General features: G+C 55.0%; 2 protein-coding genes and 1 non-coding gene across 4 annotated transcripts; all 3 read left to right on the top strand.

Annotated features, from left to right (window-relative positions):
• Window positions 1–1,660: 1,660 nt before the first annotated feature.
• On the top strand, window positions 1,661–4,773 carry VAMP2 (vesicle associated membrane protein 2). Its single transcript, XM_036269898.1, has 5 exons — window positions 1,661–1,770; window positions 2,249–2,369; window positions 2,828–2,986; window positions 3,068–3,119; window positions 3,731–4,773. Coding segments are annotated over exons 1-5 (351 nt in total). The 5' UTR covers window positions 1,661–1,768; the 3' UTR covers window positions 3,748–4,773.
• Window positions 4,774–8,939: 4,166 nt separating this feature from the next.
• PER1 (period circadian regulator 1) lies at window positions 8,940–24,587 on the top strand. 2 transcript variants are annotated; one of them, XM_036268769.1, is made up of 23 exons: window positions 8,940–9,002; window positions 14,376–14,800; window positions 14,920–15,018; window positions 15,112–15,266; window positions 15,363–15,484; window positions 15,578–15,779; window positions 15,938–15,989; window positions 16,128–16,270; window positions 16,849–16,927; window positions 17,005–17,111; window positions 17,279–17,432; window positions 17,521–17,629; window positions 17,719–17,850; window positions 18,081–18,186; window positions 18,296–18,467; window positions 18,555–18,685; window positions 18,916–19,092; window positions 19,685–19,927; window positions 21,257–21,864; window positions 22,295–22,481; window positions 22,685–22,874; window positions 23,197–23,347; window positions 23,744–24,587. In XM_036268769.1, the coding sequence occupies exons 2-23, from the start codon at window positions 14,526–14,528 to the stop codon at window positions 24,011–24,013; spliced, it is 3,864 nt and encodes a 1,287-aa protein (XP_036124662.1). In that variant the 5' UTR covers window positions 8,940–9,002; window positions 14,376–14,525; the 3' UTR covers window positions 24,014–24,587. The 2 variants fall into 2 exon arrangements, with proteins under 2 accessions (XP_036124662.1, XP_036124663.1); XM_036268770.1 differs by lacking the exon at window positions 8,940–9,002 and adding an exon at window positions 12,866–12,910.
• Window positions 24,588–25,770: 1,183 nt separating this feature from the next.
• TRNAS-CGA lies at window positions 25,771–25,852 on the top strand. The gene has a single exon. It is a non-coding gene; the product is annotated as a tRNA-Ser (tRNA).
• The last annotated feature ends 1,194 nt before the right edge of the window (window positions 25,853–27,046 follow it).

Genomic DNA, 27,046 nt, shown 5'->3' with positions numbered 1-27,046 from the left:
ACACAGCCAGTTCCCAGGCTTCTACTGGGAGGCGGTAGGGTGCTGCCTGGGAGAGGTTCTCACACCTGAAGGCCCTGGGAAGCCAGAGTCGGGGAGGGAAGAAGCTTGCTCCTGTTTGTCTCCCAGACCAAGGCCACCAGCCTCTCCTTTTCCCCTTCCAGGGATACAATGAGGACCCCCATTGGGGATCCCCTAAGATGTCTCCTTCTTCATCTTTGAAACTTGCCTTTACCCACCCCACCGCATAGGCAGTTCACCTGGTCCTATTTTCTCCTGGCTGAGGTGCCAGGCTTGCTGGGAATGAGTTGGGTGGGCATGTGCAGCTGCTGGGTCTGTTCACAGGACCTAAAAAGAGATCAGTCAGGAATAGAAGGGGCCATGGATAATCTTCTCCACCACATTCCATATCAAGCCATTTAACAAATATATATTTAGTGCCTACACAGCTAATATATTTTGGGTCCGGAGACAGGGCTGGAATTGTCCAAGGTCACACCTATAAGACTAATACACATGTGCCCCTAGCCAGTTTTGCTCAGTGGTTAGAGCGTTGACCTGCGGTCTGGAGAGACCCCAGGTTCTGTTCCGCTAAGGGCACATACCTCAGTTGTAGTTTGTCCCCGGCCCTGGTTGGGTCGTGCAGGTGGCAGCCACTCAATGTGTCCCTTTCACGTCGATGTTTCTCACTCTCTCTCTCTCTCTCTCCCTCCCACTCTATATGAACAAAAAATGGAAAAAATGTCCTTGGGTGAGGATAAAAAAAAAAAAGACTAATACACATGTAAAGTAGTACAATGTAACTGGGGTACAGTAGCCCCCCCCTTTGTCTATTGTTCTTTTCCCACCAAAACAATAACAACAACAAACAAAACAAAAACCCTGTCCCTTTTGGCCCAGGCCCTGTGCCTAGGAAAAAAGCTGAGCCCTCCTCTTGAGACCAGGTAGCTGATCCAACTCTGGGCCAGAGCTAGGTTTTGGGCAGTCTGCAGCGGCCACGCACATGAAGCAGCCCCACCAGGCAACCTCTATCTACCCTCCTCCCTGGGGTCCTAAGCTTGCCCTACCTCAGTCGGGCTTAGCTTGCCAAGTACCCCTGGTCTAAAGTCCATTTGTGAGGTGGGGTAACTTTCACACCCGCAGTGACTTGGCTGGGGTGTGGGGGAGGAGCCTGCCTCATGTCTTTTCCTTCATAACCCCCTACTCATTATCCAGGGACCCTAGACCTCCTTTGATTCATCCACCTGCTGGGTGACGGGTTGGTACCCAACTCCACCCCAACAGCAGCAAGATCCCAACTATTTGCATTGCCCTAGGACCAGCACTTGCCCTTTCTCGTGTCCCACCCCCGGCCCATGCCAGGGGCGGAAGGCGGGTCACCAGTCGTTGGGAGCTGGGTACAGGGTGAGACCTTGGGCTGTGTGGGGTGCGGACTGGTTGGGAGGCTTGGGGAGGCTGTGCGGGCTCTGGTCCGACAGGGCGGGCTGGCCGTGGGCGTGCGGCAGGCAGGTGCGGGCACAAGACTGCACCAGGCCCGCCGCCCGTGGGCACGCCCCCCGCCCCGCTGCGCTCCGCCCCCGCGGCCCGGCTCCTGACCAGTCGCCACCAGGCCCCGCCCCCGCCCGCAGTGCCCGGATGTGGGTGACGTGCGGCCGCCATCTTCCCGTCCCCGGCCGCCAGCGCCAGTCGGAGCCAGCGCGAGCTGCCGCCGCTGCTGCCGCTGCCGCCGCCATCCCTGCCGCTGCCAAGTCCTGCGTCCGCTGCCCCCGCCATGTGAGTCGGCCGCCCTTGCCCTTCTCGGGCTGGCCTAAGCCGACCGCCGCCCCGGGCCCCAGGCCCGGGGTTGACCCGCGCCCCTCGCGCTCCGCACACCCGGAGACCAGGCCAGCGCCCGTGACTGCGCGCGGGCGGTGGCCGCGGGAGGGAACAGACCTGGTGTCTGTCCGCCCGCCCGCCCCGCCTCTGCCATCGCTGCCCCCCGTCATTTCGAATCGACCCCGGACCATGTCTGTGAGGTTGCCCTTATTTGACAGGCGGGGAAACCGAGGCCTGGAGCGGGGGAGGGAGCCTCACTCAAGGTCACGCAGCTCTTCAGCGGCGGGGCTGGCCGAGGTCCGGGGCTCCCATCGGGTGTCCTTCCTCCCTGGAAGGAAGAAGGGAGGGACGGATGGATGGACAGGCGGATAGGCGGAGCCCTGACTGCGGGCCCTAGGATCCAGGCCCTGGGTCTAAATCCGTCTCCGCCCCTCAGGTCGGCTACCGCAGCCACCGCCCCCCCTGCCGCCCCGGCTGGGGAGGGAGGTCCCCCTGGGCCCCCTCCAAACCTCACCAGTAACAGAAGACTGCAGCAGACTCAGGCCCAGGTGGATGAGGTGAGTTGGGGTGAGGGATGCCAAACGCAGTGGAAAGGACCCTGAGGGTTGACAAACTAGTGTGGGGGTTCACTTGGTCTGGGGGTGATGACAGTTCACGTTTATGAGTTTTGGAACAAAGATACCATGTCCCATTCCTGTCAGCATGCATATGGAAGGGCCCTGGAGTGTTAGCCTTGTTAGCCTGGGATGTTTCAGCCCGGGGAGATGTGTTCTGGTGATGGGCAGGCTGCTTGAAACTCGGTAAATAGAGGGTGCTGCTATGACATCGGAGATGTTTGGCAAGCAGCATGCCTCTGATGTGTGCTCCTTGCATGTCCCCAGCTGTGCTAGGCATGTTCTTTGTGTGTCCTTGGCATGTTAACCTGGCAACATCGGGGTGCATGATCTGTAGTGGTCACATGGTCCAGCGGTGCTCTCATTGAGGTGGGCCTTGGCACACCCCCTGCCTCATTCAGGTGGTAGACATCATGAGGGTGAACGTGGACAAGGTCCTGGAGCGGGACCAGAAGCTGTCGGAGCTGGACGACCGTGCGGATGCACTCCAGGCAGGGGCCTCCCAGTTTGAAACAAGTGCAGCCAAGCTCAAGCGCAAATACTGGTGGAAAAACCTCAAGGTAAGGGTGGAGCCAGGTAGGACTGGTGGGTGAATGGGGGTTTCATGGTCTGCCTCACTGACCCTCCCCTCTCACCTGCAGATGATGATCATCTTGGGAGTGATTTGCGCCATCATCCTCATCATCATCATCGGTGAGTAGGGTGGGAGTAGCTAGGGCCCTTTCTTTGGAGAGGTTTCCCTTACAAGTTCTGGGTTTTGAAGGTCATTAACCTAGTTTTTGCTGTTCAGCAAAAACTATATAAAGCTGCCAATGGCAGTTCTGATCATCTAGAACCCAAAACCTTAATGTTGATTAGCCAGTGCTTTGCCTGGTTGTGGGCAATTCTGTTAAGATTTTTGGAAACAGGAAAGCTGATGCGATCCCCACTGCTCCCTTGAGGACCTTTTGGGTGTAAGACCCCAGTCAGAACCTTGGAATTGGTGGGGTAGGAGAGCAGGAAAGGCCCAAGGGCTTGAGACATGGCTAGGAAGCCAATCATCCAGTTGTTTAAGAGCTTCTGGTCTCAGAGGCCCGGAGCACTAGAGGTCTGCCCCAAGGCCATACCGTGGGGTTGAAGAGACCTTGGAACCCAGCTGTCCAGCCCCCTTGCTTTACCAGTGTAGAACCTGAAACCCAGAGGGGAAGGGATGTCAGCCAGGTGGGGAGTGGGGAGGGTGGGAGCAGGGCCAGGCCTGACACACTGCTTTCTCTCCTTCTCTTTCTCCCCTCTCCCTCTTCTTCCGTCTCTTTCCCTCTCTATAGTTTACTTCAGCACTTAAACCCCCGAGGAGCCTGCCCAGAGAAGGGCCCCCCCACCCATCCCCAGCCACTCCTCCACCTCTCAGCCATATCTTCCAGCCCCCCCATCTGTGTGTGTGTCCGTGTGTGTGCCCTCCTGTAAATAGCCAGCTGTTATTTATACATATATAATATTATATATATTTGGTCTGTTTGTAGTTTTATTACTAGAAGATTTTTCCGGTTGTCCTTAACACCCCTTCCTAAGGTTCCCATCACCTTTCTTTCCCTCCTTCCCTTTCTCTCTTTTCCTCTAAGTCCCTTCATTTGCATCTGCTATGCAATAGTCCCTCTTCCTCTCCTTTCCTTGGATTTAGCTGATCCTTCCTCCCACCCTAGCCTTCCCTATACCCCTACCCTCCTATAAAAAAACAAACAAAACAAAAAGCAGTTGTCCAGACCTCCCTAGATGCATCTTCTTTGCATTATTTGGGAGGCTCTGAGACTGGCCCCACTTGGTCCTAAGAATCCCAAGGTCTGGGAGCTTCCAGCATGTTAATTAGCATTCATGTGCATACTGACAACCCTTTTGGTTTCCTTCTTTTTGTTCCATCACTCTTCTGTTCATTCTTTCAACCTGTTTTTTTTCCACTGAGGAGTTGGTCCCCACTTGTCCTTGTACCACACTTTCATTTGCATGACATTACTTGTAGGTGGTGGGGAGCCTGGGCTTTTGGGGAGCCAGGCTGTTCTGGCCCCCAGAATCATCCCCTCCTAGCCCCTCTAGTCCAGTTTGCCTCTGCTACCCCTGTTTTCCAAACCTCTTGTCCCCTCCTCTCCCTTCCCCAAGCTGGTGTGCAAGTGTCTTGGAGTTCAGTATGTTATGATGGACCAATAATTCTGCCACTTGGAGTTTCTCCTCATATTCCTAATCCCCAGTTTTCATGTGGGGCACTCAACTGACATTTCCATGGGTTCTCCCTCCCTCCCATCTGCCTGATCTTCCCCCTCCTCCTCCCACCAGGAGAGTTAGGGGTTGGCCACAATCTGATCTCTTTTGGGAGAGGTGGCTGCCAGTGTCTGAGGGGTCATCACTGCCTTGGAGAGGAGTGGAGCAGGGCAGAGAATCTCCCCAATTCCTGCTTGAAGTCTCCTCTGGCTCCACCCCTGCTGGAGGTTGGACTGAAAACTCTCCTCCCCAGATTGGAGGGTGTTGCCTCCTTCACTGCCCAGCTCCTCTGACTGCCCCCCCTGAATTCAGGGTTGGGGGTACTAGTCACTGCCAACGTGTGTGTGGGACTTGCTGGAAGATGGGTGTTTTTGCCCCTCTCCAGGGTGGTCGAGCCTAGAGAGAGATCTGTCTTCTCCTTAGGTGAAGTGATAGAGGAAGGGTCTAATGTCTTTTTAAATGGCACAATTTTGGGGGGGCCTGAAGGTGCAGTCCCTTAAACTCACTGGAGGGGACCCCCCCAAACCCTTTCCCCCATACTCAAGGTTCTGTGTGGAGGGGGAGCAGGGAGATCTAAGCTGTGGCGTGAAAGGGTAGGGAGAGATGCTGGGGGTGGGGGTGCTGTGCTCTAGATTCCCCCCATATTATCCCAGTGTCCCCTGCCCCCCCTTCCCTCACCCCATACCCCAAATTCTGTGGCGCATCCAGATTGTGAAAATGTACAATAAACGTGTAATGAGTAACTAAAGTGGTGTCTGTTCTAAGATGTTTTTTTCTAACCCTCACCCGAGGATATTTTTCCATCTATCTTCAGATAGAGTGGGAGGAAGGAAGGGAGGGGAGAGAGAAAGAGAGAGAGAAACACCAATGTGAGAAACACTGGCCGCCTCCCACACGACCCTGACCAGGGTGGAACCGCAATTGAGGTATGTGCCCTTGATCAGAATCAAACCCAAAAGTCTTTGGTCCATGGGCCAACGGTCTAACCGCTGAGCCAAACCAGCCAGGGCATAAGGTCTTTTCTTAATTAATGGGAAAGGTATTGGGGTCTGCAGGTTTAACAGGAAAGTTAAGAACATACACTGGGAAGGGAAATGAGCTTTGTTGGAGGGCCTGACCTTGGGCAGGGCAATGTGTGATTCCCAAACTGGCCACTAGGGTGCACCAAACATTAATGGGAAGTGTTGGTGATCCCAGTGTCTCACCTTGGTGAACCCTGCGGTCTAAGTTTACCATCTTTCCCTCCTCCCTTGCCTGAGGGTATGTTCTTGCCTGTTTGTTGGATCCCTTTTACTCCTTGATTTAACTCCCAGATGCTTTGCAGTCACTCCTGTAGTCATTTACTCCTAGGTCTGAAGTAAATGGCCAACTTCTGTGAAACATCTCTTCCCCTTGTGCCTAGCACAGTGCCAACATCCAGAAGGGGTTAATAAATACTTACTGAACAAATCGGCCTAGGGAGACCTGGCTGAGTGTGGTGTGGAGCTGGCTAGAGATGGCCTATTACCCCTGTACTCTGTTGTCTGACTCCTGACTCTAGTCCATGAGGTCCTGATGTGGCACCATAGCATTCTTGTTCCCAGGTGCCTTAACAGTGAATGGAAAGTGCTAGAAGAGCTCTGTGGGGCTGAATTCTCTTGGCTGCAGGCAACCTGGATAGTGTTTCTCAAACTTGTCAGCTCCCAAGAACTACCAATAATGCTTTTTAAAATTGATTTTCAGGAAATAGATTTTCAGGTCCCTTCCTTGGAGATTCAACATTTCTAAGAAGCCAAGATGATACACTATTTATTTGTTTCTTTAAATCCTCATGGAGGATATTTTCCCATTTTTATTTTTTTTCAGATATAATGGGAGGGAGAGATAGAAACATCAATGTGAGAGAGACACATCAGTTGGTTGCCCCCTGTATGACCCTGGGCCAGGGCTGGGGACCAAACTGCAACTAAGGTACATGCCCTTAACCAGAATGGAACCTGGGACTGTTTGGTCTGCGGGCCTATGCTCTAACACTCTAACCGCTGAGCCAAACCGGCCAGGGCCTTTATTTTTTTTATTTTATTATTTTTTTTATCCTCACCCGAGGACAGTTTTCCATCAGAGTGGGAGGGAGAGAGATGAAGAGAGAGAGAGGGAAACATCGATGTGAAAGGGACACATCGAGTGGCTGCCACCCGCACGACCAACCAGGGCCCGGGACAAACTGCAACCAAGGTACATGCCCTTAGTGGGAATCGAACCTGGGTCTCTCCGGACCGCAGGCGGACGCTCTAACCGCTGAGCCAAACTGGCCAGGGCAGGCCAGGGCCTTTATTGCATTTTATCTACTGAATGAAAACTGTCTAGGTTTAGGATTCCCATAGGTCCTAGGGCCTGCCTTTTTTCTTTTTAACATTTTTTAATTTACTTAATTAAATTTTTAAAAATTGACTTTAGAGAGAGGAAAGGAGAGAGACAGAGAAAGAAACAAAGATGTGCGAGAGAAACATCCAATTGCTTGCTTCTCGCATGCTTCCCAGACCTGCAAACGTTATGTGCCTTGACTGGGAATTGAAGTCACCACCTTTTGGGTGTACAGGAGGAAGCTCCAACAACTGAGCCACACTGGCCAGGATCAGGACATGGCTTCTTTCTTTATTTTATTTTATTTTATTTTTTTATCCTCACCGGAGGACATTTTTTCATTTTTTGTTCAGGTAGAGTGGGAAGGAGAGAGAAGAAGAGAGAGAGAGAAACATCATCGTGAAAGGGACACATCGAGTGGCTGCCACACGCACGACCAACCAGGGCCAGGGACAAACTGCAACCAAGGTACTTGCCCTTAGCGGGAACCGAACCTGAGTCACTCGGGACCGCAGGCCGATACTCTAACCACTGAGCCAAACTGGCCAGGGCAGGACATGGCTTCTTTAAAGTGTTAGGGACTGGACCGGCTGTGTTGTTCAGTGGTTGAACGTGGACCCATGCACCAAGAGGTAGAGGTCACCGGTTCGGTTTTTGGTCAGGGCACATGCCCATGTTGTGGGCCAAATCCCATGGGGGCATGCAGGAGGCAGCCTATCGATGTTCTCTTTCTTCCTCTAAAGATAATAATAAAGTGTTAGGGACCTGGGTTCAAATCATGCCCTGTTACTGACAAGTGTGTTAATCCAGGCGGATTATGTAACCTTTCTGGATCTCAGTCACATTTGTGAGGCAGTGGGTAGTAAGTAAATTGGCCCCGTCCCCATTTGTCCTCTCCATTTGTGAGAAGCACCTGGCCTGGTCCATAGAAAAATGTAGGAACCTTGTGGCTGGGTTGAGCGTCCTCCTGTGCACCAAGTCACCGGTTGAATCTCAGGTTTGGGGTTACAAGCTCAATCCCCAGTAGGGGGCGTGCAGGAGGCAGCCGATGAATGTTTCTCTCCCTCTTCTTTCTAAAATCAATAAAAACAAAATCTAATCTAATCTAGTCCTGCCGGTGTGGTTCAGTAGTTGAGTGTCCACCCATGCACCAAGAGGTTGCCAGTTCCATTCCAGGTCAGGACACATGACCAGGTTGAGGGCCCGATCCCCAGTGGGGGCATGCAGGAGGCGGCCAATCGATGTTTCTCTCTATATCCCTCTCACTTCCTCTCTCTCTAAAATTCAATAAAGGAAAAGTCTAGGAACCTGCTATCATTCTCATCACTCTCCTGCGCCGGCACTGAGATCTAAAGACCTCTTCGCTCTAATGCTCATACCTTCCAGCTTCCGTGAGCCTGCCTAGGCTGGGGAAGTGGGGCGGGGTGTCTGCACAAAGCTCCCCCATTAAACCATCAGCGCCTGCGAGCAGGTCCACTCGCTGCGCCAGCGCAGACTCCACTTCTTGAGTAAGAGTACCGTCAAGGAAAATCCCCAGCTTCCAGGTAAACAAGTAGCCGCGTGAGACCGCCGGCACGTGTCCTCTACAGCTCCGAGACCTCTCAGCCTATGAGAAAGTTTGGAGGGCTGGGCTGGCATTTGCGTCACCGATCTAGGCAGGTCGGGGGAAGTTGCCACAGCCAATATGAACATCCGAAGTAGATGGGGGAGCGGCTTTCTGTCAATCAACACACGCGGGGGGCGGCCCCTCCCGCACGTGTATGTGGCACTGCAGATTGGCAAATTGACCAATAAGATGATGATTGCGGCAGCGGCACCAATAGCGCCAATGGTGGCTGTGCAGAGGCCTGGCGACGGCACGCGGCGTTGGGCATGGATCCTCGCCTTTAGACCAATAAGCTTGAGGGGAGTGGCATTCCAACCGGTGGGCGGGCCTGGAGGATCGAGTCCTAGTCTCCATAGTCCTACTTGGGGAGAGATTGAACTCGGCGTGCTTTCCAAGCGGTGAGTGTTCAGGGGTGGGGGGCGATGAGCGGTGGTCAGTGTGAGTTTTTCTGGGGTGGTGTTCGTGCGGGGGGTGGGGGGCATGATCGCAGCCGTGGGAGCCCTGATGGTTGTAGGGAGTAGGGATCAGAACTCGGCGCTAGAGGGATGGGAGGAGTCACTGACATCAGATCCTTCAGGGCCCTAGGGCACCTGGACCCTTGACTGCCCGGGAGGCGGGTTTCGGAAGCCATCAGCTTTCCAAGGAGGTAGAGGGCCGAAGTCCCTGAGAGTGGCTGCTGTTTCGGAACGTGCTTTAAACACTTGAAAAAGGCAGAGGTTCTGATGCTGCAGGGATGCCCTGGTAAGGCAAGTGGGAGGGTTGGAAAGTTTTGACATAGTGATGATTTTTGTGACCCTGAGCCAGTCACATCAAGGCTCTGGGTGTCCTGTGTGTAAAGGGAAGGGGTTAGGCCTTGGAGCCATCCTTGGGCATAAAGGTGAGGTGGCAACTGTTGGATCCTGAAAGGGGGAATGGGGTTGTACAGATTGGTTGTGCACATGTCCTCCTGAGCATAGGAACCAACAGGGTGCTCTGGTACTGTCTGTACAAACAACTAGGCCTGAGGTAAAGGGACCTGGGGTAAGGTGGAAAAGTGAGGAAGTGGGGTTTCTAGGAAACCACTGGGGCTGGTAGCTGCTAGGATGATCTCAAGGAGTTTGTGAGCATGTGAAAACGAGCTATGATGATTTGAAGTGTGTGAGGTGTGCAAATTGTCCCAAATGAGAGGAGGGGTTGGCTGGAGTCTGTGTTCCAGGCATTAAGCTCAGAATGGGCTGGATATTTGAGAGATTCAGGTTCCTCAGGGCTGGGTAACCCCTCACAGGTTCCAGAAAGCTAAGAAGCCAGAATGACAAACCATGATCAGAGGTCACATTTGAACTCTGAGCTCTGCTTGTTAAGAGCCTGAGAACATATTATGAAACAATTTAGTCAAGTTTAGTAACTTCTAAACTTGTAGAATGTAGGTCCTTGTGGGATGGGGATAAGAAGAAGATATAATGTATTTAAAGTGCGTGGCACAATGCCTGGGTCATATTTTAAAAACTATTTAGCTAAAAAAATGCCTACAAAATGACAAAACAACAGTGATAGGCGAGAAATTTCTGTGAATGCTGTGGTTAGGAACTATTCTCACATTCCCGAGTTATTCTGCAAGTTTTGGTGACTCCCTCTCTATTTCCCTCTTTCTGGTTCTGGTCTGCAGGCACCAGCCCAAAACCCTCTCCCAGGATCCAGGCTCTAGGCTGAGCCACTTGCTGTCCTAGTTCAATTTCCTCAGCCTAGACCCATTCTCCTCCTTGCCCCTCCTCCCTCTTTGCTACCATAGTAACGAGAGATTGAGGCTCGGAAGGGGGCCTCTGAAAGAGCAAAGGTGCATGTGTTCTCCCACAGAACCTGGGCCTTCAGCTTCTCCTCCCTGGCTTTTTGTGATTGGGCCAGCAGATGTGTACAGTTTGGGAGATGGCAAAAGCCAGTGCCAAGAGCTGTAGGAACAAGCACAGGGGAGGGCGATGCGTGGTCTGGAAAAGAGAACTAGGCATAGGGGCGGGGGAGGAGGGACCCCTTCCTTCTAATCCTCTCTCCAGGAATCCCTGGCTTTGGGACAGGACTGCTGTCGCTGGGTTGGGGGAGGCGCCTGGTTTGGTGCATGTCCTGGGCCACCAGCCAAGAGAACATGATGTTCCCAAGTGCGCTGGCCGCCGCCCTCTGGGTCTGGCCGCCAGCCAAACCGCTGCCTTCCCAGCCTCCCTGCCCCACATTCCCCGGTTTCCTTGCCCCGCCCCCTTCCTCCGCTTTGACGTCACCACTGTCTCCCGCCCCCTCTCCTCCCCTGACGGCAGCAGGGCCTAGTTACTGTGGGAACAATGAAGCTGGACAACCAGGGCCCTGGGAGCAGGTGAGGGCTGCTGGAGCACTGGACCCTTTTGTCTATGCAAGAAATAAGTATGGAGGTGTAGGTGGGAGAGCAAGGGCTGTCTGTGTCAGGGAGATTACACTTTAAATCCCTGAGGAGAGCTGGAGAGGAAGAAAAATTGTTTCCAGAGAAGAGGTGTCTGGAAATGAGATAAGGGACAGTTTGTCAGTTGGGGGTACATTTTCAAGTAGAGAAGACGTAAAATCCAGGCTTTTTTTCCCTTTATTGATTTGAGAGAGAGAGGAAGGGAGAGAGATAGATATCATCAATTGGCCGCCTTTTGCATGCCCCCCCACTGGGGACCGGGCCTACAACCTGGGCATGTACCCTGACCGGAAATCAGACCGGTGACCTCTTAGTGCATGGATCGATGCTCAATCACTGAGCTACACCGGCCAGGCCGGAAAATCCAGGCGTTTGAATCCTTTATTTTCTGTATTTTCTTGCTTTGGTTTTTCTAGGTTATTTTATACCCTTCAGCTTTTCCACAGAGCCTTCCCCATAGTACCCAGTGGGGAACACCATTGTTAAGGAAAGCTTAGGCCACGTGACAGAGAGTGCACCCACAGCTGATTATGTCAGCATCAGCTGGGGGTGAGGGAGGCTCTTCTCTTGCCACCCACATCTTCAGGGTGTCCTGAGAGGAACTACTCAACTCATCACAGTCCTAGGTGGAGGGGGGCCTGTGTAACAGCAACTCTCCTGGGCCCAGCCTGGCACTTTAACCTCCAAATCAGGCCCCTGTTCTTTTTTTAGGACTCAGTGTTCTGCTCCTCCTTCTTTTAAAAAAGTTGTCATTTTCAGCACCTTCTCCATTGCTGAGGCCCCTTCCCTTCCCCTTGCTATTCTTGTTAACAAAATCAGTTTTTATTGATCACCTACCACGTGTCAGGTTCTGTCCTAGGGGCTGAGGAAAACAGTGAAGTAGAGAGATGATATCCTTGGCTTTATCTTTTCCTAATGGTGGGAATCTGAAGCCCTTGCCACCTGACCTTTCTGTCTAGGGTCCCAGTGGTCTTTTCTTTGTTTCCCTGGAACCCTGGGTTTCTGGCCCCCACTTTTGGGGCAGTCCTGTGGGTGGCTAAATCCTCAGGAGAGAAGCACTCACTAGTTACCCCCTAGACTGCCCAAAGACCTTTTCTCTGATTGGCCACATAAGCACCTGCCATTTCCCATTTCCTTTACATACGCGCGCGCGCGCGCACGCGCACACACACACACACACACACACTCCCCTTAGCACTGGCTGCCCATTGTATTGTTAGTATCCTCGCCCCCCGCCCCCCCATCACACATGGATTCTCAATTGCCTTCCTCCTAGCCGTCCGCTGTCCAAGGATTTGAAGTGTTAGAGGAAGGAGTTGGGTAAAATAGCTATATTATGATGACAAGGCTGGGGAAGGGAACCCAGGAAAGGTCAAACCAGGTTTCTGTCTGTCCCCCTCCTCCCAGGGACCAGCCATCTTATTCAGCTTGATCCACCTCCTAGGTTCTACAGTCCTTTTCCCAACCTAGTAAGGCCAAGGTGTCCTGCAGGGCTGGTCAGTTTAGTAAGTGAACATCTCTTAAACACCTAATTGTGGCCTGGGCGTTTTCCCGGAAGAGGGGCAGCTTATCTCCCTTCCCTTTCATTATTTACTGTACAAGACGTCCTGCGCCCATTGGCTGGGCGGTGATATCTGGGGCCCTTCAGTTCAGTGCCAGCACCCAGATCCACGTGCGCCGGCGTGTGTGACACAGCCCTGACCTCAGTGGGGGCCAGTAGCCAATCAGGCGCCAGGATGAGATCCCCAGCCAGTTGGGGGCGGGGCCTGTACGTCTGCCAGCAGGAGGCCAATGAGGGGCAGTGCCTGGCATTATGCAATCCACCTCCTGGCCCCGCGGAGCTTCCACTCGGCTGCGGGCTGCAACGGCAGCGGGCAGACAGCCGTAGGACGCTCGCTCGGACAGGTAGGCGCTCGCGCGGACAGGTAGGCGTCTTCGTGACCACCCGGGGGCCTTCGTTACCAGGCCCGAATGGATCGCTGCCACTTCTAGCTTGATGTGCCGTTTTCAGCCAAGGTGCTCAGACTGCACACCAATAATCCGTCTTCCTTGCCGCTGTCCTCTTCCTCTCTTTTCCTCGGGACCCAGGTGTACCTTGCAACCCTACAACTCCTGGCCCTCTTATCTTACCTCTCTCTTTGCGGGCCCCCCCCCCCCGCGCGTTCTCAACTCTCCCGATCCCACACCCCGACCTTCAGCAGGCATGACCCCCTGCCGCCTTTCTTGTCACTCGGGGGTTCCGGGTTTTGCCCCGGTACCAGGACCCCTTCTGGGTTTCCGTGCTCCCCCCTCAATCCCTGGCCCTGCGCCGGCCGTGATGTCAGACTGTTTCGGGCTGGAACATCCCGTTCCCGGTGCTAGTTTTGCTGTTGGCCACAGCCTTCCCTTTTCTCCTCGCGCTCAGAAAATGTTCGGAGGGTTGGGGGTGTGGTTGGACCGGGAGTAGGGGAAGAAATCCGCTGGCTGTGCATCCCTTGCTCGGAACTGAGTGTGTCTGCTTCGGATGGGGGTGGGGTGGGAGTGTCTAGAAAATTAGTGGATTGAGGAGAGAGAATTCCTAGGTCCCTGACAATGGTAGGTGCTGGCTTCGGTTCTAGGGGTTGGGTGAGGTAGTAGGGGCCGGAGAAGGTAGGGCTGTGTGGTCTTGACTGGAATGACTGGGGCTTTTGCACAGAAGGCGGTGGCGGTTGTGTTTTGCCCTGGGGAGCAGAGCCAGCCCGCGGAACCCCGATGGGTCGCCTCTCTCGGGGAGCTGAGGGTGTACTAGAGGTGGGCAAATCCTGGCCACACCCGCCTGTGTGGGAGTAGGTCGATCCCCTGCTTCCGTTGGGAAATGGGGGAGGGTCGCCTTTCCCGCCCTCTGTGGTCCCTCCAGCAACCGCTGAGCTCAGCTGCTGACGTCGGTTTCCCTGGTGACCGTGGCGGTGGCGGAAGCTCGTGGTGGGCTGCGCATGTGCAGCGGGGATGGCACCGCCCACAGATAAAATTAGCCCTGAAACCTAAATATAGGAGGCGACGCCTCACCGGGTACCCAGAGGCCATGGAGTCCCAGGCAGAGTGGGAGCCTGATGGGAATTTGAGGCTGGAAGGTGTCCAGTTTAGCCCACAACTGTAGTTCTAGTAGACTGTTCAGTCTCTGCTTACCCGGCCACGCTGGCAAGGCATATAGGGGAAGGCCAAAGAAAGGCCCCTTCCCACCTTCCCACCTCCAACCCCCTACCGGGACAAGAGAAAACTTACCTAGACTTCCTGTTGGGTCCTAGGAGCCTGGGGGCAAACCAGGGGTGGGGATGTCTGAGTGAAGCCAGCAGGTACTGGGAAGTTAACAGCCCAGTTTCTCTAAGCCCTCCTTCCTGGTCTCTCTCTCCAGGTTCTGGCTGTGATCTGTGATCGAACTTCTCAATCCTCCGACTTGGATCTCCCAGCTCACTCCCCCAGCCAGGCCTACGGGCCCGCTTGTGCATCCGTGGTGGCCTCTCCATCATCGCTGTTTTCTGCCTGCCCTCCCCATGGTCCAGACATGAGTGGCCCCCTAGAAGGGGCTGATATGGGAGGGGACCCCAGGCCAGGAGAATCCTTTTGTCCTGGAGGAGCCCCATCCCCTGGACCTCCACAGAACCGTTCTTGCCCTGGCCCCAGCTTGGCTGATGACACAGATGCCAACAGCAATGGCTCAAGTGGCAATGAGTCCAATGGGCTGGAGTCCAGGGGTGCTTCCCAGCGGAGCTCACATAGCTCCTCCTCTGGCAATGGCAAGGACTCAGCCCTGCTGGAGACCACTGAGAGCAGCAAGAGGTGTGTATAGAAATGTGTTACAGGGTCTGGGAGTGATCTTGTAAGCAGGCTGAGCTAGGAGAAAGGCCCATGCTGCTAGCCATTTTCTCCTCATCTTGGGCCTGTTGCTTCTTCTTTAGCACAAACTCTCAGAGCCCATCCCCACCCAGCAGTTCCATTGCCTACAGCCTCCTGAGTGCCAGCTCAGAGCAGGACAACCCGTCTACCAGTGGCTGCAGGTTTGTGGGGTAAAGTCTGGGGAGAGAATGGGGACCTGGGCCATGCTTTGAGGCTAATGCCTATACCTCCCTCCCTTCCTGTGGGCCTTGCAGCAGTGAACAGTCAGCCCGTGCAAGGACCCAGAAGGAACTTATGATGGCGCTTAGGGAGCTCAAGCTTCGGCTACCACCAGAGCGCCGGGGCAAGGGCCGCTCTGGGACTCTGGCCACACTGCAGTATGCACTAGCCTGTGTCAAGCAGGTGCAGGGTGAGTGGTGCTTCCTAGGAGGGCAGTGGCCAGGTCCTGGGCTACTATGGTGGCAGGGGGGGTCTCACTGAATGCCCCACTGCCCTCATCTTGTAGCCAACCAGGAATACTACCAGCAGTGGAGCCTGGAGGAAGGTGAGCCTTGTGCCATGGACATGTCCACCTACACTCTGGAGGAGCTGGAGCACATCACTTCTGAGTACACACTTCGAAACCAGGTTCAACTGCAGCCCGGTCTCTCCATCCTAACTCACCTTCGTTCCCACTCCCATGGCTTCTGAATCGGTTCTTGTCTTCACTCTCCTTCCCAGGATACCTTCTCCGTGGCTGTCTCCTTCCTGACAGGCCGAATTGTCTACATTTCGGAGCAGGCAGGTATCCTGCTGCACTGCAAGCGGGACGTGTTCCGGGGTGCCCGCTTCTCAGAGCTCCTGGCTCCCCAGGATGTGGGCGTCTTCTATGGTTCCACTGCCCCATCTCGTCTGCCCACCTGGGGCATGGGGGCTTCAGCAGGTGAGGTCCCCAAGTGCTTGGGGGGGGAGGGATAAGCAGTTGTAGGCAGGACCTTCTGTGAGGGACTAGGGGACCCAAGATTTTTCTTGCTGGGTTCTTCTCAGCCCAGAGAGCATGGTGCGGGGGCCTGTGCTTACCTCTCTCCTGATCTGCTCCAGGTTCAGGTTTCAAGGACTTCACCCAGGAGAAGTCTGTCTTTTGCCGTATTAGGTAGGTGGGGGAAGTAGGAGCAGACCCCTTCCACCTTCCACACCTGTCCCTTCTTTACTATGTGAATCCTGATCTCGAGGTGGAGGGTGAGTGGCCTTTCATTGATAGTCCCTAATACTTTTTTTTCTTTTTTGCTAGAGGAGGTCCTGAGCGGGATCCAGGGCCTCGCTATCAGCCATTCCGCCTAACCCCATACGTGACCAAAATTCGGGTCTCAGATGGGGCCCCTGCACAGCCATGCTGCTTGCTCATCGCAGAGCGAATCCACTCGGGTTACGAAGGTGGGCAGGCCAGGGGCCTAGAACTGGTACATGCTCTAGGCTGGGGGTGAGGTAGGACATGAGTTTGGGAGGCATGCTTCAGCCCCTTGGAATTTTGGAACAGAAAGGGTATTTTTTTTTTCCCCCTATCCTCACATGTTTGCATTTGTCTTCAGATAGAGTGGGAGAGAGGGGAGAGAGAGAGACACACATTGAGTGGCTGCCACCCACATCGGGGATATACTGCAACCGAGGTACGTGCCCTTAGTGGGAACCGAACCTGGGTCTCTCTGGTCCGCGGGCTGACGCTCTAACCACAGAGCCAAACCAGCCAGGTGGAACAGAGAGGGTATTATAAAGATGAAGGTTTGGGGCCTCTTTTAGAGGTAGAGTTGGCTAACAGCCCTGAGCTAGAAGAGGGCAAAGCAGAGTGCCTTGCTCTCAGTTCATTACTAGTATGGAAACAAGAATGGTCCAGACCATCCTCATAGGTCAGAAGGCCCAGGGCAGAGCTGTGGGGAGGACGGCCAGGCAGCATAGAGGGTTGAAGAGCTAGGCCATTTCAGGTGAAACCCAGTGGCCACATATTTTGTGCTCAGCTCCCCGGATACCCCCTGACAAGAGGATCTTCACTACACGGCACACACCCAGCTGCCTCTTCCAGGATGTGGATGAAAGGTGAGGTCAGAACCTGTAGGAAAAGAGGGTGGCCAGGGCTGAGGCCATGGCCAGACTGATGCCTCCTCCCATTTCAGGGCTGCCCCACTGCTGGGCTACCTCCCCCAGGATCTCCTGGGGGCCCCAGTGCTCTTGTTCCTGCATCCTGAGGACCGGCCCCTCATGCTGGCCATCCACAAGAAGAGTGAGTTCCTCTCTCCCTGCTCTTCCTTCTCAGCTGTCTCCAAGGCTTCTTAACCGATGCCCTTGTGGTTATGTCTCCCAGTGCCTTCTGGATCTCCAGCGGGTGGCTCTCCGCCTTACTTAGCTCTCCTTCTTGCTGACCCTCACCTTATTTCCCTTTCCTTTCAGTCCTGCAGCTGGCTGGCCAGCCCTTTGACCACTCTCCTATTCGTTTCTGCGCCCGTAATGGAGAATATGTCACCATGGACACCAGCTGGGCTGGCTTCGTGCACCCCTGGAGCCGCAAGGTGGCTTTTGTGTTGGGCCGCCACAAAGTACGCACGTAAGTGGGCTGTGATCCCAAGCTGGCATTGGGTGGTGGGACAGTTTGGGAGGGAGTAGGGCTTGACTTACCCTTCCTCATCCGGCAGGGCACCCCTCAATGAGGACGTATTCACTCCCCCAGTCCCCAGCCCAGCTCTTTCCCTGGACCCTGATATCCAGGAGCTATCTGAGCAGATCCATCGGCTACTATTACAGGTGAGAGTCCAGGAGAGGAGGCTTGGGAGAAGAGGAAGGGGTGGGATGTAGGGCTGTAGACACCTAACCTGTTTCTCTCTCTGCCTCAGCCTGTGCACAGTCCCAGCCCCATGGGGCTCTGTGGCGTTGGCCCTGGGACTTCCCCAGGCCCTCTCTTCAGCCCTGGCTCATCCAGTGATAGTAACGGGGGTGATGCCGAGGGGCCTGGGCCTCCTGCCCCGGTGAGTGTTCTCCCACTTCACCCTTTAGTCTCCCATTCCCCTGTCCTTTGTGGAATCAGCATTGCCGATTCCAGAGGTGCTCTGCCTGTCCCCGCTCCTTTCTTTCTTGTCCTGCTCTCATTATGGCCTCCATGCCTCCCCACTGGTACCTTTTGTTGCACTGTGCCCTGGGCCCCTGACACTGGCCAGAGCTGCCCCAATGCTGCCCGCTGCCCTGCTCTGTCCCACAGGTGACCTTCCAGCAGATCTGTAAGGATGTGCATCTGGTGAAGCACCAGGGGCAACAGCTTTTTATTGAGTCCCGGGCTCGACCTCTTCCCCGGCCCCACCTCCCTGGTGAGTTGGTGAGGATGGGGGTGTGGGTGAGGAGTGAGACCTGGTGGTCTCCTGACCTTCACCCCAACCCAGAAGAGCTTTTCTCTCTTTTTTCCTCTCCTTGGCCCAGCTACAGGCACATTCAAGGCCAAGACCCTTCACTGCCAGTCCCCAGTCCCAGAGCTAGAGGCAGACCCTGCTCTAGTCCAGGCCCCACTAGCCTTGGCCCCCGAGGAGGCTGAGAAAAAAGAAGCCTCCAGTTGCTCCTACCAGCAGATCAACTGCCTGGACAGCATCCTCAGGTAAGGCCAGTCTGGCACCTGCTCCCACTGTGCACTGGTCTTGCCTCACCCCAGGCTCTGCCCTCATGTCCTCTGGTGTATCGCCAGGTACCTGGAGAGCTGCAACATCCCAGGCACGACCAAGCGTAAATGTGCCTCCTCCTCCTCCTATACCGCCTCCTCGGCCTCTGATGACGACAGGCAGAGGACAGGTCCCGTCTCTGTGGGGGTCAAGAAAGGTAAAGACCTGGTGCATGCCCTGTTCCCACTGCCCTGTGCTGGCTTGCTGGCCCTGTGTCTCTACCCTTCTGCCTTTGGGGCCCCCACCTTGCTCTGCCCTGTTCCCCTCCCAGCCTCCAGATCTCCAGACTCCTCCCTACCATCCATCCCTCCCCTCCTCCCTGGGATTTTCTCTCCTGACTTCCTGGTGGGGGCAAGTGGTGGTAACTGGCGCCATCTCTCTGCACAGATCAATCGGCAGTGCTGTCTGGGGAGGGGACCTCCCCTCGGAAGGAGCCCGTGGTGGGAGGCACCCTGAGCCCGCTCGCCCTGGCCAATAAGGCGGAGAGCGTGGTGTCCGTCACCAGTCAGTGTAGCTTCAGCTCCACCATCGTCCATGTGGGAGACAAGAAGCCCCCGGAGTCGGGTATGGGCTTGGGGTGAGGGGCAGTACCCGGGCTCCCCTTGGTCCCCTAGCCAGAGCTCCCTTCTGCCTGCCTTTTCCTGCCCCCTCTGGCCCTAATAGAGGAAAGGAGGCCTCCATCTTAGCATGGAGCTGCCGCATCTTGCCTCCACCCCACCAGCCTTTGCTGCTTTGTCTTTTCCCCACCCTGCTTTCTCTGTTCTTACTGTCAGTTCACACACAAAGTATGGGGTGGGGGGTTCAACCCCGAGGTGCTAACCACAGAGGGTCAGAAGGCAAGGACTGTTGGGAAACCCTGAAGGGCATTGACCTGAAAATATGGAAGGGGTGGGCTTCCCTTCCGAGCATCATGGAGGTGTCATCCTAGGATAGTGCCACTGGAGAGGACTGAATATCCTCTGTCATCCTGGGGCAGCTTTGCATACAGAAGAGGGTCCTCAGCGGGGAGGAGGCCAAGAGATACACACAGAGCCCAGGCTTGGCTGTGGGGCAGAGGTCAGGGGTTGGCTAAGTTGTTGGACAAGGAAGGTGTATCATGGTTGCATTAACCCTTGAAGTGATTCTGATGACCTTTCTCTCATCTTGCCTTTCTCAGATATCATCATGATGGAGGACCTGCCTGGCTTGGCTCCAGGCCCAGCCCCCAGCCCAGCCCCCAGCCCCACAGTAGCCCCTGACCCAGCCCCAGATGCCTATCGCCCTGTGGGCCTGACCAAGGCCGTGCTGTCCCTGCACACACAGAAGGAGGAGCAGGCCTTCCTCAGCCGCTTCCGTGACCTCGGCAGGCTGCGTGGACTCAATGGCTCCTCCATGACCCCTTCGGCCCCTGGAGAGCGAGGTAGCCAACCTTTACCTCTTTGAGCCTGCCCTCTGCCCAGTCTAAGACCAGACTATTGTGGGGACGGGGTTCTTTTGTTTTACTCCTCACTTGAGGATATTTTTCCATTAACTTCTAGACAGAGTGGAGGGGAGGGAGGGGAAGAGAGAGACACATTGATTGGTTGCCTCCTGCAGGACCCCAGCTGGGGCCAGATCGAACCTGCAACCCAGGTACATGTCCTTGACCAGGAATCGAACCCACAGAACCCTTTGGTCTACAGGCTGACGCTCTAACCACTGAGCAAATCTGGCCAGGACTGGGGTTGGGGGTTTGTAAGGGAGATATTCCTGCTCTAGAGAACCAGGCTGGTGATGCCTCCACCACCTGGGCCCCGCCTAGGGATGGACCCCTTGCTAGCCTCTCCCCGCTAGGCCGGGGTTCCAGGCTGCAGCCAGAGCAGGGCAGCCTGGGGGGCTGGCACTGAGAGGCAGGCAGAGGTGCTTTGCTTCAGGTAAGCTACTTCAGGTCCAGCCTGTGGCAGGGACCGAAAGTATGCCCACTTAGACTCAGTTGTCACTGATTAAGAGACCTATATAGGCCCTGGCCAGTGTGGCTCAGTTGGTTGGGCACCATCCTGTGCACTGAAAGGTCACCACTTCGATTCCCAGTCAGGGCAACATGCCCAGGTTTCAGGTTTGGTCCCCAGTCAGGGTGCGTATGGGAGGCAACCAATTGGTTTCTGTCACATCGATGTTTTCCTCTCTCCCTCTCTCTGTAAAATCAGTAAAGTATAAAGAGATCTATACAGATTCTGGATCAAGTCTAGTCAAGGAGGGCTGGGACAACCCCTTGGGTTTCAAGGGGCAGGTGGCAGCCCAGCAGATGCCTGAGGGAGGCCTCCTGTAGGCGGCCACAGGGCTCAGGATTGGGCTTTCCTGCCTACCTCTTCGCTTCATCAAGGCATGGCCTTGGCTGGCAGGAGAGCCGACACTGGCAGTTCCTGAGGGAGTCTGACACATGGACCGAGGCCTCCCGCCCATTCATTTATGGACCCAGCCCGCTCCCCCCATCTGCCAGTGTGCCTTTCTTCTGCACACCCCCGGCTCAACCCCTCATGTAACCTTCCTTTCCCTGCTCCCTCAATAAATCCCCTGCTCCTGCCTCCTGTGATTCTTCCCTGAAGGTTACCACCTCCCCAGAGTCCCCTCCATTCTGTGTGGGCTCAGAAGCCAAACTCTCTTTAGGGCTTTCGCCCGCCTTCTTCCGGGTTAGCGTGGCAGGGCAGTAGGAGTGGCAGGGGCACCTACCCCAGGCTGAGGCCTCGCTAACCCTGGTCTCTCCCCACAGGCTGCCACCATGGCCCCACACCCCCCAGCCGCCGACACCACTGCCGGTCTAAAGCCAAGCGCTCACGTCACCACCAGACCCCCCGGGTCGAAGGCCCCTGCTGTGTCTCCCACCCCTCACCTGTTCCACCCTCTGCCTCCTGGCCCCCCCCACCAGCTACTACTCCCTTCCCAGCTGTGGTGCAGCCCTACCCCCTCCCAGTGTTCTCCCGAGGCGGCCCTCAGCCTCTTTCCCCGGCCCCCACATCTGTGGCCCCTGCAGCTTTTCCTGCCCCTCTGGTGACCCCAGTTGTAGCTCTAGTGCTACCTAACTATCTGCTCCCTACCCCATCCAGCTATCCCTATGGGGTATCTCAGACTCCTGCCGAGGGGCCTCCTACCCCTGCCTCCTACTCCCCTTCTCCATCCCTGCCCCCACCTCCCCCCACTCCTTCCCACCACCCAGACTCTCCACTGTTCAACTCGAGATGCAGCTCCCCACTCCAGCTAAATTTACTGCAGCTTGAGGAGCCCCCCCGTGTTGAGGGGGGTGCTGTTGCAGGGGGCCCTGGGAGCAGTGCTGGGCCCCTGCCTCCCAGTGAGGAGGCTGCTGAACCAGAGGCCAGACTGGTGAGCACTGATCGCCCTGCACCCTCTTACAGCCCCACATTGTTCCTCCTTTACCTTACACCTCTTCCTGCCCTCTGCCTGCCTGGCATCTCCACCTCCAGAAGATGGGGTGGTGGGGTGGGGGACCCCAGCTGAATTTCTGACTAAGGCAGAAACCAGCTACCTCATCTGCGAAGGGAGGACAGTTAGGTCTGTCTGGCAGGTAGAGAAGACGTCCCAGTAACTTCTGAGCGTGCATCTGCCACTTGGAAATGGTCCTGCGTCGTGTCCCTACTCTTCACCAGCTCTCTGCTCTCTCATTCTGGTCCCACTGTCATGGAGTGTGATCAGAGACCACTTGGGTTGAGTGTGCCAGTGGAAGCAGCTGAAGGGAAACCCAGGTGTTGATCTCTTCATTTCTCCCTGTTTCCCTCCCCTCCCTGTCCTCCAGGTGGAGGTCACTGAGTCCTCCAATCAGGACGCACTTTCGGGCTCCAGTGACCTCCTGGAGTTGTTGCTGCAAGAAGACTCTCGCTCTGGCACAGGCTCTGCTGCCTCAGGCTCCTTGGGCTCTGGCTTGGGCTCTGGGTCTGGTTCAGGCTCCCATGAGGGGGGCAGCACCTCAGCCAGCATCACACGTGAGTGCCCCCTACCAGTGCCTCCTCGGGTAGAACAGTGACTGGGGAGTTAAGAGGCCAGGCCCCGCCTTGGCTGAGCAGCCTGGGCCCATGCCCTGCTTCTCCCCACCGTGTGGACATGTGCTCTCGAGGGAGGCCTTGTCAGGGCCCAAGGGTGGAGTGCCAGCTGGCCTGACTTCCTTGGCGGGGCCCCTGCCTTACAGGCAGCAGTCAGAGCAGCCACACAAGCAAGTACTTCGGCAGCATTGACTCGTCCGAGGCTGAGGCCGGGGCTGCCCGGGCCAGGGCTGAGCCCGGGGACCAGGTCATTAAGTACGTGCTCCAGGATCCCATCTGGCTGCTCATGGCCAATGCTGACCAGCGTGTCATGATGACCTACCAGGTGCCCTCCAGGTGAGGAGTTTGAGTTGTCCTCTGCCGGCCCTTTCAGAGGGGTGGGAAGGCTGACCCACCCGCACTCCCCAGCTAATTTGGGGTTTTCTGGGCTGTCTCAGCTCCGTGGCTTTCTGCCTTATCCCCTCCCTACTGGGGCCCCCTGATTAACTCCTCCCAGGTTGGAGGCAGCTTTCCTGGTCTTAGAAGCCCTGAACTCCCAGAACCCTGGCTCGGGAGGAGCATGAGGCGGTGGGCAGGGAGTTGTAGAGGAAGAGTGCCAGCCCTGTGGGCCCTGGTCCCTACTGCCAGCCTTTGCCTTCTGAACCCCTTCCCTGGGCAGGGACATGGCCTCCGTGCTGAAGCAGGACCGGGAGCGGCTCCGGGCCATGCAGAAGCAGCAGCCTCGGTTTTCAGAGGAACAGAGGAGGGAACTTGGTGCTGTGCACTCCTGGGTTCGGAAGGGCCAGCTGCCTCGGGTCCTGGATGTGACGGTGAGAGCAGAAGTCTGGGCCAGGAGGGAGAAGAAAGAATGGAACTCAAGTCAAAAGGATAGAGGCTAAGGGCCGATTCCCTTTATTGTCATTGAATTCTGAAGGATGTTAATTCCACTAAGTTTGCTGCTGGGTTATATAGTATTAAACCACATGACATTTGTAGACCTTTTCTGGGCCAATTCTATGCTCCTGCACATTATCGCTGTCCTATAGTGGTCTGGATACAGGACACAGGGCATTTTCCAATATTGGCCCCACGTGCATCTGGGTGGACTAGTGTTTCTTTGGAGTGCATTTTGGGAAGTACTTAGGCTGGGAGACTAGGGAGCTGGGGTAGCCGGTCATCAGTGAGAGAATCTTGCCTGACTCACCCATCCCCTTTTTCTCTCCAAGGCCTGCTTGGACTGCAGTAGTAGCACCCAGGACCCTGGCCACCCTGGTGACCCACTCTTCTCAGGACTGGATGGATTGGGGCTGGAGCCCATGGAGGAGGGTGGAGGTGAAGGTGGTGGTGGTGGTTGTGAGGAGGAGGGTGGAGATGCGGTCCAGGCCCAAGCTGGGGCTGGGGTCTCAAGCTCTCAGGACCTGGCCATGGAGGAGGAAGAACAAGGTGGGAACTCGTCCAGTCCAGCCTTACCTGACACAGAAGATGGCACCAGCTAGACTACATTCTGGGGCCACGTCCAGGAGTGATGAGAAGCTTCTTCTGCATTCAACTCTCGGAATTCAGATGTGGCTGGACCAACCAATAGCAACTGCCCCAGCTTCTCCCACTGTAGGGGGCTGGACCCCCATCACCAGCCCAGGATTTGGGCGCTGCCTCTGGCCTCTGAGGGAACAAAGGGTGGAGTTCTCCAGAGAATCCTCACCTCCCACCCCTGGTGAGGAGTCCTTCCTTTCCTGGACACGATTGCTGACAGGCTGCTGAAGTCGTCTCTCCAAGTCCCAGCTGAGCCCTAGGGCTGGGGCTGCACTTATTTATTGGGAGAGGCAGTTTCTCTCCTACCTCCTCCCCAGATGGGAGGAGGAGGGCCTGAGGCCCAAGTAGGAGCCAGTGGTCCAAACCCCTAGCTGCTCCAGGGTAGGGGAGGTTGGTGGACCATGGAGTCCCTGGTGCTGCCCCTCAGGTGGGACCCAGGTGTTCTCAGCTGTACCCGCTACCTGTGACATTTGTGTTTTTGATAGTGTCTGTTAATATTTTTTAATACAAAAACAAAACATAAATAAAGAAAACAAAACCCAGGACTTTGTGGAATAAAGTTTGGGGTTGGGTGAGGGGAGGTTTTTGTGGGGAGGTGTGGCCTGGCTTCCAGGAAAGGTGCGGTCAGAGTGAGCAGTTCCTATCCCTCTGCCCACACCCTTTCCAGCTGCAGGGCTGTGTTGAGCCTGCTAATCTCCACTTAATTCAAACCCAGCTCTCACCTCTAACATTACCTCAGTTGCCTTTTGTCCAGGGAAGGAGAAATGAGAAGCGACTTGTGGCTAAGGGCTTGGGCAGGTACCATCCTGGGTCTTGGCGCCTGAGGCCGGGGAAACCTGCTTCACCTGCTAGTGTCTGGAGCAGTTGAGGATGTTTGGCTCCTTTGTCACCACACAGAAGGCCTGAAGGTGTCTAGGTGGCTAAGGGAGGAGGAGCCACACACCCATGCATGGTCAGGGTGGCCCCCAAAAGTGTGGAAGAAGGAAGGGAGGAGCATTAATTTTCTGAGAAGGGGGGATGCTGGAAGGGATGAGTCCCTGAGGACTTGGAACAGCTATTTGTTCTGTAATTACTTTTACTGGCCACATAAATAGTTCATCTATCTGTAGATACAGTACACTTGGCATTGGCTCTATGGCTTAGCTGGTTAAAGCTCTTGCCTAGCTCTGGCCGGGTAGCTTGGTGGGTTAGAGCATCGTCCTGATATGCCAAGAGTGCACATCTGATGATCCCCCTCTGGGCACATATACAAAAATCAATGAATGCATAAACAGGTGGAACAAAATATCAGTGTTTACCTCTCTAAAATCAATGCGTACAATAAAGTGCCTGCTAGTAAATAGGAGATCCCGACTTCGAATCCCCGCTGTACCTGGCCCAGTTGACAGTAGATTACTGGTGAGGGGCAAACGCTTTTCCAACCCTCCGAAAGGCTAGTCGCAATCGGGCATCCCTTTGCCTTTAAGGGTGTGGGGCCCTGCGCTCGGATTTGGGATTATTTTGTTGGAGCCGTAATTGGACGAGGAGGGAGAAAAGGAAAGTCGCGCCCACAGGGATGCTGATGGCTGATGCAGAGCAGGCACGGCCAGTGGCGTGCAGCCCAGGTCCACGTGCGCAGGCCTCTCGGGACAGCAGGGCGGGGGTGGAGGTGGGGCCAGGCCGGCAAGAGGCAGGCCTGTTTATAGGCAGCTATAGTTGTGCAGGCAAAAGCCCCCACGTGGCTGTGATGGCCGAGTGGTTAAGGCGTTGGACTCGAAATCCAATGGGGTCTCCCCGCGCAGGTTCGAATCCTGCTCACAGCGCCAATAGTTTTGGAATGTGCACCACTACCTTCGGAGGAAGAGTCCTTTGTTTTCCCAGTGCTTCCTTTCCTTGGAGAATATCTTGCCTTTATTCCAGAACTGTCAGACACTCAGCCAACCGTGACTACCCCACAACCGCCCGCTTGCGGGCCCTAGGCTCTCGCCTGCACCTCCGAAGGCTGTGTCCTACAGGATCCTTTTTTAACTGCCAGTTTTAATTCATAACTCCACCAGATTCAGGTGATTCCTCAAGGCTATTGGGCAGTTGCATTATATTTCCATAATCCATTCACCTTGTGACTCTTCTGTGCTATTTCATGCCTTCTTTCACCTCCGACCGCAAATCCCTGCATCCTCCCTCGGCTTTATTTCCTGTTTCACTGGGAAAATAAGGCCTTCGGAAGACAGTTTCCCATCGACAACTGCACCTACCCGCCTACCTACGTCCTGTCTGTGGCCACATACTCTTCCTTTCCCTCAGTACTGTAGATGAACCCGTCCACCTAAGGCAAACCCCTACACTTATTAGATAGACCTCCATTTCCCTCCGGCCCACAAGGGCTCAAGAACATTGCTCTCTTTCCCATACCATCAAATTTTCCCTCTCTTACTGGATTATTCCCACCAGCCTACAAACATACCGACAAATGTATTCCAATTTAGAACAAGCAAGACAATAAAAGCTATCTGGACCCCATGTCCCCCCTCCATTTCTCTGTTCCCCTCTTCTGCAAAATGTTATACCCACTGTCTCCAGTTTCATTTCCCGGTCCCCTTTGAACCCTCTCTAATCAGGTGTCCTCTTTATTCATCAAAGCTGCTCTTGTTAAGGTTACCAAATGACCATTTGACACAGATGCTTACTCCCTCTTAGAAATACTCTCTTAACTTGCCTTCTAGGACACCACACTCTTCTGATATTACTTCTACATCATTAACTGTTCAGAGACTCCTTTACCGGCTCATCTTCTGGATCGCTAAATGTTGGAGGTTCCCAAAGGCTCAACTTTCCCATCTCTTCTCTACCTGTGCTCACTCCTTTAGGGATCTCCAGTCTCAGGACTTTCCACGTAAACTAGTAACACAGTAATACTTCCAAAATTTTCGTCTCCAGCTCCAGAACTCTTCCCTGAATTACACATGCATATACAGTACTGCCTACGTATCATTTCCACTTGAATATCTAATATGCAA

Source organism: Molossus molossus, unplaced genomic scaffold (assembly GCF_014108415.1).
Source record: "Molossus molossus isolate mMolMol1 unplaced genomic scaffold, mMolMol1.p scaffold_m16_p_19, whole genome shotgun sequence".
NCBI lineage: Eukaryota > Metazoa > Chordata > Mammalia > Chiroptera > Molossidae > Molossus > Molossus molossus.
This window is presented reverse-complemented; position numbering and strand designations above follow the sequence as displayed.